This window comes from Hypomesus nipponensis, chromosome 15 (assembly GCF_054491055.1).
Source record: "Hypomesus nipponensis isolate SF chromosome 15, ASM5449105v1, whole genome shotgun sequence".
NCBI lineage: Eukaryota > Metazoa > Chordata > Actinopteri > Osmeriformes > Osmeridae > Hypomesus > Hypomesus nipponensis.
The window spans coordinates 9,775,814-9,789,283 of record NC_140375.1 but is presented as its reverse complement, the minus strand read 5'-3'; the positions used below and the strand labels follow the sequence as shown (position 1 = coordinate 9,789,283).

Here is a 13,470-nt window from a genome sequence, read left to right as displayed (position 1 = left end):
TGTCGGACCAGGGCTGGCTCTGGTGGGTAAGCCTATTACACAGGAGTAAGGGGAGGTGTGTGTGTGTGTGTGTGTGTGAGAGAGAACAACAGTTAACAAGATGTTTCCCCCACACAAGAGGTGGACAAACAACAAGACTGAGGCTGCTCCAATGTTACAGCGACCGGGTTAAAAAAACAATCATATCATGACTTCATCCCGAGCCATTGGACACAACCATTTGCTGAAGTCACAATGAAATACAAATTTTTCCTCCTCCTCCTTCTCCTTGTGTGTTTGCTCTGTCTCTCCCCTGCTCCTGGTGAGTGTAGAGTTACTGCAAAACGTCTGGTGACACAGTGCAGGCGTGCCTCTGAGGGATTGTGGGTCCAGGCTTCCAGGAGCACCGTGCGTGCGTGTTTGTGCGTGTGTGTGTGTGTGTAGGGGGCACGATGAGCACCAGGGGTGGATAGGCTTGAACGGACAGCCCCATGTGCACAGTGGGACGGATGGTGGCAATAATATTCCCTCCTCCTTTCAAGTAAGTGCTAGTGGGATTTAAAATGTAGGCTAAATGCTGCAATTCTGATGAGGTTTCTGCTTCTCACACTTGGTTTTCTGGTTGTAGATCAGAATCAAGGAGTTCAAACTGTGACGCGTAGGTGTTAAAAGTACTAAGATTTAGTCCAGAAAATGTATCGTACTGTTTACTCTGTCCCTGTTCAGTTTCTTGGAGGAAGCTGAGAGACGGTGAGAAAAGGGCAGTGCTCTCATGACAGGAAGCTGACAAGTACAAGTACCTTTTAACGTCTTGTGAGGTTGCTGTTGGTGTGCTTCGCAAGTCATTCATTCATACAACCCCCCCCCCCTCACCACCACCACACACACACACACACACACACACACACACATACACAAACAGCAACGTATTTACCTAGTTTCCCTCCTTCCCCTAACCCACTGCTAAAAACAGACAGGACCATGGTAGCAAAAACCCAAAGCTGTGAAAACGTGTACGCAAGCAAATCCAATCACACCTTTGAATGTGTCTGTGAGGTGTGAGGTGGGCTGCCACATTTGCACACGGGTGGCAGAAAAAGGTTTGGCCTGGAAGGTTTTCTTCCCCTTTCCCAGCGATCCGCAGAATAACCCGGGAGGTGTGTTTATTGAGGTTGAACTTGACGAAGGTGGGAAAATATGAACTGCTAAAAAGTACACCGATTTAACCTTTGCTGTGTCTGTGTGTGTTTGTCTAAACCAAGGGATGGGGTTTGGCCACCTGGCAGCCGTTTCCGGGCAGCCACAGTGGTTTAGAAGCAAGGCTCTAACTGCAATTGAAAAGTTATTTTAGATTAAAGGTAAGGTGAAGGGAAAAATAGACGTTCATTAGTTGACCAAAAACAAATAGATTTAGTCAAGGGACAAACTGACAGTTATGCCATTGCCTAAAGCAGTCAAACACACTACCATACCTGTCCTTCTCCAACGGTGTGCGTGTCAATGACGGTGACGACTCCGGGGGCGTGAGGGCTGCGCCGTGTGGCGCTGTGCGGTGCCCCCTCCTCATCTGGGGTGCCCGCTGGCAGGGTGCCAGCCAGCTGAGTCACAACTTTGCCCACCATAGTTAGACCTGTCTTTAGAGTCTGTTGAAAGCGAGAAATGAGAGAGAGAAAAGAGAAAATATAATAAATAGGAGAGTGAAGAGACAGATCAGTACACTGTTGTTTTGTGTTTGACAGTAATGTTGGACAAAGTCCAGTTCAAACAAGTCCAGTTCAAACATGCATTGTCACTGACAGATAACATGAGGTTGAGGTCTGCATGGGAGACCTTTCCTGTAAAGGGGCCACCTCAGCCTGTGTTGTGCGATGGATTTTAGCATTGAGGGAGACAGTACTGGAGTGTTGGTCAATATAGACGGCTGGGTGAGAGCTACATTGATGGTCAATAGACAACTACCAGTCACTCCGTCTGGGTGCTTGTGTGTGTGACTATGTATGTGTGTGTGACTGTGTGTGTGTATGTGTGTGTGTGTCAAAGTGCCTGTTTGCTCAGTGCTATCCAGCCAGCTGATGATGACGGGGAGTGCTGAAACAGCAGGAGCCGTGTGTGTGTGTGTGTCTGTCTTTGTGTCTGCCACCAGTCCCCCACAACCCCACCCGGAATCTCTGCACAGATCAATGGCTCCTGTTTGGACTAGCACTAAGAACTCCACCTGCAGTGATTAGAAAACACATTAGTGTTGATCAATTAGGAGCCAAACGCCTCGCTTAATAATTGATGGGGCTCCCAGCAATTTACACACACGCGCGCAGGCAGACAGTCTGTTAGTGGGCATGGCGGAGTCGCAGAGCGAGAGGAGGGAGTGGTGTGTGTGATCCACAAATCCGACAAACACGAGGCGCCACGCCGTATTGACAGTGCTGCCTGGCCTGAATGCCTGATTAGGCTCTCTGGGGCCCTTTGCGCTGACACACACACATAGAGACACACAGAACCACAGCTGACTCCATTAGTTCAGTACAGTGTAGAGGGGGAGATAGACTCCACTTAAGTAGCATTATCCATTTCCTTCAGCGGGGCCACAGAGGTGTGTTTGAGTCAGACACCCTGGCTAGGACCTGAGAGGACACAGGAGTCTCCAGAAGAGCACACACACAAACACGCACACACACACAGACAGAAAAACAAATTCCTTTGTGCTTCGAGTGTTTAAAACTGAGGCCATGCAGAGCTTATCATATTTCCACCTAAAGGTGTATGAAATGAAAAGTTAAAACCAGTTAAAGTATAAAGTTACATCAATTCTGAAAAATAACAGTTGATACATGAGCAAGAATAAAGCAGCCTACAGTTGGATACAGTAGCAGGTTTAAAAAAGCTTATGTTCTGGTCCATATTTGACTTATTCTCTTCTCCCTGGTCTCCTTTTAGAAACCTTCCACAACCCCCGACCCAACTTGACGGTCTGGGTAGCAGCTATACCTTAAGTTGTAGCCAGAAGGTCGCTACACGGACCAGAGGAGAGGCCGTGACACGTGTATTGAGATATATGGTTGTAGGCCGTCCATGGTTACAGCAGACAAGATGTCTGGATTTCAGGACCCCTTAACCTTGTTTACCTCCGCTAGGCAATCCCTTTAGCAACGTAGCTCTTTTTGATGTATGCGACCATTAGCTCGCTAATGGGGCTTCTCTCACGCTAGCCGTTAGAGCTCATTAAGGAGAATGGAGGGCACGGAACAAGGGAATAAGTTGTTCAGTCTTCATAAATCAATTTGCTTCTCTTATGGGAGACGGGGTGGATATGAGAAGAGACTGAAACCATATGAGGAGTCGCTACGCTAGCGCAAAATAGCGACCGGCTACATAAATTTCGCTTGGTATCAAAGGGCTGTTAGCAGTTAGCGACTTAGCCCAAGCAGTGCTCTCCAGCAGAGAAGTAATGCAAACCTATTGAGGGATGGATTACTGTGTGAAAGCTCCTTTAGACAAGCAGGGTTGATGGAGTGCCTCATAACTGTGTCTCCCTCACCAGGAAAGCAAGGTGGATCTAATAACAGCTCGTATGAAAGCTTAGATGTTGGTAATCACATAACCATTCAAAAGAGACCACGATAGATGTTTTTCACCTAGGACCTATGTGTGTGCTGCTTGTACATCAACTCACTTTAGCAGCACTGATGACCGTGGCTGTGTAGGACTGGGCATTGTCACCGCAGGCGCCTCCTCGCGACTGGTGAGAGCGGATCAGCTATATGGAAACGAAGGATAGGAAGTGATCGATTGTGAGATGAAGAACCTGACGTGGGAAAAAGCTCCGGCAGAGGATCATTAACAACTTGAATTAAATAACTTCAGAATCAGGTGCGAAGCTGAAGGTGCACAGATTACAACTATCGTCAATAGTCCATATGAAATGTTATTCCCAGTAGGAATCCCCACGTCCCAGAGAGACATACAAAACAGTTTTCCTTTATAATCGGAAATATATTTGGTACATTTTCTAGAACGTTTTCCAGACCAAAAACAGGCGGTTACACAAACACTGACCCCATCTGTCAATTACTTTGAGTGGCCCAACGTTATCAGAAAACTACCAGACTCAATTATCCATGAAACATATTGCAGACTTGCTTTTTATATGGGCCACAACTGCAAAAATCCCATTAAATAACCCCAAAAAGAACTTTACATCTGTTGATTTTCAAATGCTATCATTTCTAGTGGACTCTTCCTGGAATGAATTGTGTATTTCAGCAGATTAGAGAAGGGGAAATTGGGGGGGGATTGTAAATATGCTCTTGTAGTGATAAGCACATCTGCATTCGGGTGCATAAAAGTGTGTGCAGTATCCCCTACCTTGTTCTCTGCATAGGCTAGCCAGCGGCCTCCGAGGGCAATCGGGTTTAGGTTGGGACCAGGACATGGGTAGCAGCCTGGAAATACAAAAGGTTGACTTTGTTCATTAATGAACTTGAATGAGAAACATTTTTATCTTCTGAAAATGTACTTTCTGAGGCATGCACTGGGAAAGACTAATAGATGTCCCTTGCTTTAAGTATGTCAGATTTAGTTATCAGTGATTTCTGCTAATGTGGTAGCCATTTTCTTTGGGGCCCCATGTCCCCTGAGTATATGACTGTCTGTCTGAGTCTCTCTTAAGCCATTAATGTGTTAGTAAGGAGTATCCTGCTTGAGAAGATTAATGACAGGGTAACGAGGGAATGACCCAGAAGGTTGTGTGTGTCTGTGTGTGGGTGTGTGTGTTTGCGTGGGTGTGTGTGCATGTGTCTTTTTCCTTTTCACTTGAGCCGCATGACCTAATGGAGTCTGTGGCACCCAATAAAGTGAGCATGGCTCCTGTACTGACTGACTGGCAGACACACTGATCCATGAGGGAGCAGTGAGCATACATATACAAACACACATACACACGCATGCACACACACGTGCACATACATGCATCTTTGCAGTTACACTAATGGCAACAAACAACACATATTTATTGATAAATACATACATTTCCTAACAGATGAACTATGAGGGGAAAAACTGCTGTCAATGTAAACTGTCATGCACAGCAGTCACAAGGAATAGTACTAGTTTAAATACAAGTAGAAGTGTAGGAAATAAATTAGCATAAATCAAACAGTCACCACAACATATAAACATGTGCAAGTAAACAGAGCTGTAGACATGATGGATATTGCCATAAATGCCTGCAGATAGAGACATGGACAAATCCTAACCCATTGAACATACTGTATATACACATCCAAACTGACACACGTACACACCATACATTAAAAAATAGACACATGACATACAATTAAGCACAACATACATACACACACACACACACACACACAAGACACACGTACACCCACAAGGTCATGTGAGTGCATGTGGCATAGAGTGTAGGGGGAAGAGAACAGCCTGACAGTAATTTAGTGCTCAGGGTGCAGATGAGATGGAGGCAGACAGTAATTTAGTGTGCCGAGCCTGGGCCTGGGCCTGGGCCGGGGCTGGGGCCGGGGAGGCGGGGAGTATGGGGCTTGAGGTAAGCCACAAGGCACAGTAGTAATGCTAAAGCCCTTTTGTGCCTCTCCAAGGCCAAAGGGAGCCCAGGCAGTGAGATAACATGTGTCTGACACATCCTGTGTGGGGAGAGGGGAGAGGAGGGAAGGAAGAGGGGAGGAGAGGTGAAGAGAGGAGGAACAGAGGATAAGAAAGAGGGGAGGGAGGGGAGGAGGAGAAACTGAGCAAAGGGGAATGAACAAAGTCTAAATGTCTGTGAAAGTTCCCAAAGAAATGTTTATGAAATTATTATAGAAAGCACTAGTAAATCCAAAGTGAAAATATTAGATGAAAGATAAACAATAGCTCAGGATCATGGAATACATTTGAAAACAAAAATGAAAAATCAGTGAAGCAAAGGAGGGTCCTCAAAATATTATTATCCTGCAAACAATTACATTTTAGGGGCATCTCCATGGTCTATATCATTCAAGAGAGTCTGGAGGAACGTTAAAACATCTGCCCTGAACACTCAAAAACATGTGCCCCCATCTCCTCCCTGAAGAACAACACTGTACAGAGACACGCCACCTCATCAAATCAGGACCCACATCACAGGATGCTATCGTGCTTGCCCCTCTTCCGCCCCAAAAGACGTGTCTCTATGTTACAATCCGGAAGCCTCATTCAATAGAACATTTAATAACTATTGAGTATGTTTGGTTTCCTGTGGCCCAGACCGACAGGGAAGGCAGGCAGACAAAGACAAGACACATTAAAGCCGGTTCTAATGGCAGTTTACTGCAGTCAATGAGTTAAGTGGACAGCAATGGTCTTCTGATGTGTTTTGGTCTTTGATTTGTTTTCCTATTATTATAGGGACAATAGCATCAGTAGAGGGGTTGGGAAGTAAAAATATATATTTTGAAATATCAATAAAAACAGTTTGAGAATGCCTTCATCTATATAAACGTATTGCATGTCTCTTTTTAGTAAGTGTAAATTGCTTTCAGCAATTTATAAAACTGCTTGGCTAAAATGTCTGTGTATTTGTGTTACAAGTGTGCTGCACGCTGATAAGAAGTACAATGTGTGAAGTTAATCAGAGGGGAATTCCTGCTTTTAGCTTGTTATGGATGAAAGTGACAAAGAAAATAAACTTGTTCTGGTGTTAAACGACACATAAAAAGTCCCTTGTAGATGTCGCAGAGTTCACAGTGGCTTACTTGTAACAAAGAATTTTTTGGTGAAGGTACAGCTATCAAATGCAGCTATCTTCTCCTGCAGGACAACAACCAGAATCCTGAAAGAATAAAAAAAGAAAATGTTTAGGATATCTGCAAAAATACACAAACAAAAGAAACACATGAAAACCAGTGCATTTCTTATCAAGCAACATGATCTAATACATATTCAAATCTTGCTGATGCCAGAATGGCATTAGTTCATGTTGGACTTGACGGTCTTTCTCCACACAGCTTTTAATACATAATTTTAATACACTACAATTCATTAAACTAGTCCTACCAATGAGCTCAGCATTGTGTAGTAAAAGTGGGAAACAGAAAGATTGCACATACTCTTTGTTGCAGTGTAGGTCGTAGATGGGTGTCTTGAACTGAATAGACTTGACCATCTCCCCTGTCCGTAGAGAGTACAGGTCCACACAGCAGTACGGGGGACTTGTTCTTTAAGCACAAACATTTTACACATCAAAGATCAATTTGGAACAATGATCTTCAGCGGGCAATATTATTTGATGCATGACTTCATGTTCTTTTGCCAAGCGTAAACTCTTGACACACACAGCCTTTGTGTGGCTGCAAGAAGCATCTCTTCCTTTCCTCTCCAAAGTCTCTAGAGGTTTCACACAGTATATGTTTCCATTCCAGAAGGCTCTTTCTGGACTGCTTGCACAAAAATACCAACAATGAAAGGGAGGAGAAACACAAGAAGGGAAACGCTTTGTCATGTAATGCACACATTTCCTGGACACTTCTCTATCAACAGATAGAGAGGGAATATTGGAGGGGCTATCTAACACCAGTGGCTGCTGGCAGAGGGAAATTCTAACATAAATTCTCATCAAGCCTCTTTCCCTTGTCTCTAACTTTCGATCCCCACTGGCAAAGCTTGTGGTGCCTCATTGGCCAGCACTCTCGAGAGATACGAGGCTGAGATGTAGAAATTGGTTTTGTTTCAAAAGACATGGGGCTATTGGCTTTCAGAAGCCTATTTACTCCTCTGGTTCATATTCAATCCAATTGTAATCCACATCAATCTCTGCCTGAGGCTCTGCCGAACATTTGAGATGCAAAAATAAATTGGCTCCGAAACGCTTGACTTTATAACATGCTGGTTTAGAAATTGCTTGATTTGAACTCTTTCCCATTGAATAGTAATAATGGTCTGTCATCACAGGCAATGTAAAACCTAATAAACTTTGAAGTGGTTGCATAAGGTACTATCCTAGACTCCCGACATATTGATTTGTGATGGTTACGAGATTAGTCAATAGGGAAGGAAGTCAATTGATGACTTGATCAATGTGGATCTTCTCTTACGGTCCAACAACCACATATGTCATCCCAACGAGCCTAAATAATGACAGGGGATTGACAATTTATGGACAGGTTCCCCTAAGGCATTTGCCATGAGTAACAAGTTATTAGGCTCCACCTCCTTCATGCGCAACAGCTGTGTAAGCTTAGGACAGAAGTCATAATACATATCACCATGCGAATTCAGTGACCAAATCGTCTCTTGTGGTCGCATTACAGATGTAGTGTCCGTCTGCCTTCTCAAGCACCACCACTCTTTGTCTTTTAATGGCGGAAGAGGATCTGCTAATCCCATTCAGACCTCTTGACAGACACAAACAGTGGATGAAATACTGCGGACGAGCCATTGAAAAAAAATCCCTTTTTTTAAATTTGCACATATCAGGGCATCACAAAGCAGCCAAGACATCTTAAAGTGGCCACAAATTGCCAGGAACATGGAAGCACTTAAGAGGAGTTCAATGTGAAAAAGCTGTGGGACGTCACTGCTACTCGATAGCCCCATGTCGTAGAAGTGATCGAGACCAGATAAAGAGTTTTAATTTGTCGTAATTCTCTCAATGAGAGCATCTTTGAACTTTGCCGGTAAAATAAAAGCCAGTCTATCCCATCTATCCTTCTCTCTCACTTTTTACTGGAATATTATTTTTCTGATTTTGTTTCCTCGTTTTTTCTCTGGTCAAGTAGACATGGTATTTATGTAAGTGGTGTTCATGTTCGACCCTCTGTACACTGTATTTATTTTTGCTTTTGCCATAGCAGCAAACGCCAAACAGTATTACTGTCTGTGGAGCTGGACAGGAGGCCCCAAAAGGGCAAACAGAGGCACAGTGGCAGGAAAAAGTCCCTGGCAAAGAAACACCAATAGAAACCAGATTGAAAGGAAATTAATCTTCCTTTGGCTGAATTTATGGAAGTTGAATATGCGTGCAACCAAACATGCTAGGCAATTTTAAGCTAGGCTAGCTTGGCAGTTTCTTGTTGGAAATCTTGTTCTTATTTATTAAATGGTAACGGACAGAAAGTAAAGCTTGTGAAGAGCTTTTGGGCCGTACAGGACACAAGACCTGTAAATGTTCTTTCAGGGGGGCACCATGTCAGGGTTCGCCAATCTTTGATCCTAGCCGATGGTTCCAGTGTGTGTTTAGAGTGAGACCATGACAGGATTAGTGTGAGTGTGTAAGCAGCACCACAACAGGGAGCTAGGCTGGACGCCCCAGACACGAACAATGCTCCACACTCCCAAAGACGGAGCCAAAAGAATCACCCAACACCCAGCTTGCTCTCCCCCCCCATTTCTCCCACCGTCTCACCCTTTCTGTCCTTCCCCATCCTACCCTCTCTCTCGCACGAACTTCAGACACCCAACTCGACACTCGACCCCTCACTGTCTCACAGCAACGGATATATTGAACCACACACAAGATCTCACACACAAACACTCATACAATATAAACCAATTCAGCCCTGCCACAACTTCCAAACCCTGACATACACACTCCCTGACATTGCGTATAACACACCCGCCCACGGGGCACACATGCATACTGCACACACGCTCTGGGTGCAGGAGAACGCTTCCCAAGCCAGCGTCTGGACAGTTTGCTGCAGCCACGGCGCCACAGGAGCCCTCAGATCTCGCAGTCAAGCCAGAGAAATAAAACACCGTCTCGGCGCTGTGTGAGCACACTGTGTGCGCATGTGTCTGTCGCTCTGTCCGACACTGTGTGCATGTCAGTGTGAGTGCATTCCACCCTTCACTCTCTGTAAGCAGTAAGAAAGAAGATAAAAGAGGTGTCCCATTAGGAGTGGGAGTCTGTATTCAGATCTCCAGAGCAGTACACCTCCCTGCTGCTAGTCAGAAGGGCTTTTTCTGGAGACTTTACAGTGAGACAACAGCACACCCGTCTATGTCCCGGCAAAGCTAGGATTACCGATTCAATGTAAAACCTTGCAATTAATATGTTGCACTTTTCAAAAACCTGTTTGCTGGCGGCTGCTTCATCGATTTCAGCATTATCAGGGTCAGATCAATCTAATTCAAAGCTTTTTGCAAGCAACAAACTCTGGAATTGATTCATGGGATGGTGATAGTCATCTATTATAGAATAAAAATGGCCCACAATTCCATTGTTTTGCTTTGGCAGTATTTTAATAAATGACCCAGTTCTAATGGAAGCAATGCAGGGTCAGTGGTAATATAATTTCCTGGTGCTGGGGACTTGGAGGCGTGGGTTGAAAGCAGGGCTAAATCACAATGATCATTATGGATCATGGCTGACTGTCAGTCCTTGCACATGTTAAGGTGACACTGAGCGCCATTCCCTGGCTCAGTAATAGGACTGTTATGATGGCTATTAGATCAACGTGTCAATTACTATTACTCAAGCTGGTCTTTGGGTCTGATGGATAGAAAAGGGTCAAAAACAGTTGCTGTGTGAGAGCAAGATAAACACGCACTGCAAAATATTCATATTCAGACCACTCAGGCCACTTCCATTGTACAAAGACTGTACATTAGATTTTCTTTGAGAAGGTGCAAAACAGGGAAAAGGAATTACAGGTTATGTCTGGAAAAAGATCACACACACACACACACACACACAGGCAGGCAGTTTGACCTCCATCTTAAAGACTAAGTGGTCTGAATTGAAAAATGGATGACCTTGGCCTTTTCCAACCTCACAATATATCAGACAGGAATTTGCCTAATCCTAAATTACTAGATAATTACAAAGTACTATGTTGTAAAGTAATAAAAAATAAATAAAAAATAAGCCAAGCATTTAGCAACCTGCTAAATCCATCTCCTGTCAAAAAAGGCTCACCAATAAAAAGAACCATGAATCAGGGTCATTTATTATCCAGTGCTGCTACTGTAGCTAGCAGACATAAAAAGAAAACTGTTGACACAGAACCCGTATGAGCCTTTTACAACCGGAGTGAGTCTGTATTTTAGCAACACAAAGGCTTACAATGGTCGTTATGGCCATTATGTCAAACACATACCATTTAATCATGTGCTTTTTTAAGAAACATTATGGCATCTGTTATTTTAGCTGTAACACGAGTATGCTGCGCTTGCGCTTCTCTGAAAGGGTGACTTCTTGTTGACGGAATTGGAAGGGTTTTAATCTGTATGATTTTTGTTTTATGAAAGTGAACCGTTGAATAAAAACCGCATCCACTTCTTGTGGCAGGGCGATCCGCAGGGGGAAACCTGGAAAGGGATTTAAAACGAGGCAAATAAATGTATTTACAAGGGAAGAACGTCATCACGTTTCCGAATGCAGCCCATTTTTTACGAGTTGCATGAATGTGAACGACAATCACACGGTGGAAATGCAAAACAAAAACAACCTTCCATCATGATGTTGATCGGGATGTCAGCAGGCTGGAAGTGTTGTGAGAGGGGATGAGAATGCCCACATCAGGGATTCCATTTCATACAAACTTGGGTATTCTTGTGCACATTTCAACCAATGGATTGAACTTTGTAGGATGCGTCTACCGTAAATATATATTTTAACACCAACCAAAATTTTGGAAGTCCCATCCAAATGCACCTATTTTAGACTAATTATGTTAGTATTGGATGTTAGGATGATCTGTTTATTTAAAATGTAATCACATCTGGTTTTGCTTGCTTCTTTGAGACACTTGGGTATGTCTCAAAGAATACTTCTTTTTTTTTTTTTTTTTTTACTAAGGACATAGAAATTTGCAGAACTAATCTTTGGACCAAGATCAAACTCTCTGTCCTTGATTTAAAACAGTCTTTTCTACTTGCAGACAACAACAAAAAAGGTACAGATGACAGCAATTACAATATTTACATAGGAATCAAGAGATGTGGGTGGCAAAAGAGACACAACATTCAGGAGGTTTGACTAGTTCTTTCAAACCCCCCCCCCCACTTCTTTCTCCACACATCCTTTCCCCTCCAAATGCCTTCTCCTCCCGTCCTCTTCCTCTTCTCGGACCCAACACACAACAAACGCTGGCCACATCAGAGGCTGCTGCTGGCCCAAGGGGGGCCACAGTGATTCCGGCACGCCGCGGGCATTAGCGGGAAAGTAATTAGGGTAAAAAGTTCAACCGCAACTTCATGTCTGCAGCCCTGCCAGAAAAAAAAATCCTCTACGTTCAGTACAGTACAACGGCATATTGAAAACACATTCCCCAGTGATGCAACTGTGTTCTTTTGCCACAGTGTTCAAAGACTAAACCACACAACAGTCACACAGGTGGCACTACACAGAAGCAACTCAAAAGCTATTCCTTGTAAAAAATAAAAAATAAAAGACTGTCTGATAAGACACTGGCCACGTAGACAATAACAGAATAGAGTCACATTGAGATATCCATCAATATAATTGAATGGCCTGGAACATTAAATTACATATAACATAAGGAAACAATACCACCGAATCAATATCTAACAGAGATTAATACATTAATGCATCATTAATCTCAGGAGTTAAAATGCTCTCATAAATCAGAGAATTATGAGTATTAATAACCTATAACTTGCAATATACCAACTTAATGTGTTGCTATTGATGAGGGTAAAAGTAGTACAAAATATTTTTTTAAATTCAAAAGCCCAATGACGTTTTGGTAATTAAGAAATAGATATAGCTATCAGTGACAGAATGAAAACATACGAATGGAAAATATGGCAGACTGCTTTAAACTCCTCCAAGAGAGGGTCTTCCTTTCCTTGGAGACCTTGAGTTATATGACTGTACAGTCTGCACGAAATGCACCGAGCCAAGATCTAAGGAGCAACCTGCACCTGCAGACTCTCAGAGCAACTTAAGAGGAAGAAGAATCCATGACTGAACGACTGAGTGCTAAATACCATTAGCATCCCTCTGGTCCATTCCACTCTCTTATCGACAGTAACAGCTTCCAAGTTGAAAATATGTCTAAGTAACGAGCTGAACCCTGGTTCAAATCCCATGTTAAAGTACAGTGTACTGGTTTCTTTCCAGGAGAGGTACTTAACCTAGGTTTCACTAAATTAGTTATATGTCATCCTTGCACAGACAAAATTATGAAAATGTATCAAATTAATTGTCATGGACAGCATTGTCAGAAATGTACCATTTTGAAAGAAATGTAGATTGTGTGAAACTGTTCAGAGAGTAAAAGGCTGTGGCAAGCACACTGAATAGGCTATTCTGTCAACTGAAAAGTAATTACACATCATTCCGACAGTCAAGGAAATGTTTATGTATACTACTTCCAGTACTACTGTGTTTAATCTGACTTCCTATTTGAGGAGGGAAAACTTGTGAGGCAGAACATATTTTCGGCAGACAGAAAACAGACGTGCAAGTCAAAATAAACTCTTCAAAACGAAGCCAGAGACTGGACAGTTTTACCAGTATGCCTGCGCCAAAAA

The 13,470-nt window shown here is 43.3% G+C and overlaps 1 protein-coding gene across 4 annotated transcripts in view; it reads right to left on the bottom strand.

Annotated features, from left to right (window-relative positions):
- bcas3 (BCAS3 microtubule associated cell migration factor) overlaps positions 1 to 13,470 on the bottom strand; it is a 196,270-nt gene that overhangs the window by 167,993 nt on the left and 14,807 nt on the right. For all 4 annotated transcript variants that reach the window (XM_084673587.1, XM_084673586.1, XM_084673585.1 and 1 more), the window contains exons 8-12: positions 7,080 to 7,187; positions 6,726 to 6,802; positions 4,342 to 4,418; positions 3,650 to 3,733; positions 1,452 to 1,622 (exon numbers count right to left, since the gene is read on the bottom strand). In XM_084673587.1, coding sequence (XP_084529713.1) covers positions 1,452 to 1,622; positions 3,650 to 3,733; positions 4,342 to 4,418; positions 6,726 to 6,802; positions 7,080 to 7,187 — 517 coding nt within the window. The remainder of the gene's footprint in view (positions 1 to 1,451; positions 1,623 to 3,649; positions 3,734 to 4,341; positions 4,419 to 6,725; positions 6,803 to 7,079; positions 7,188 to 13,470) is intronic.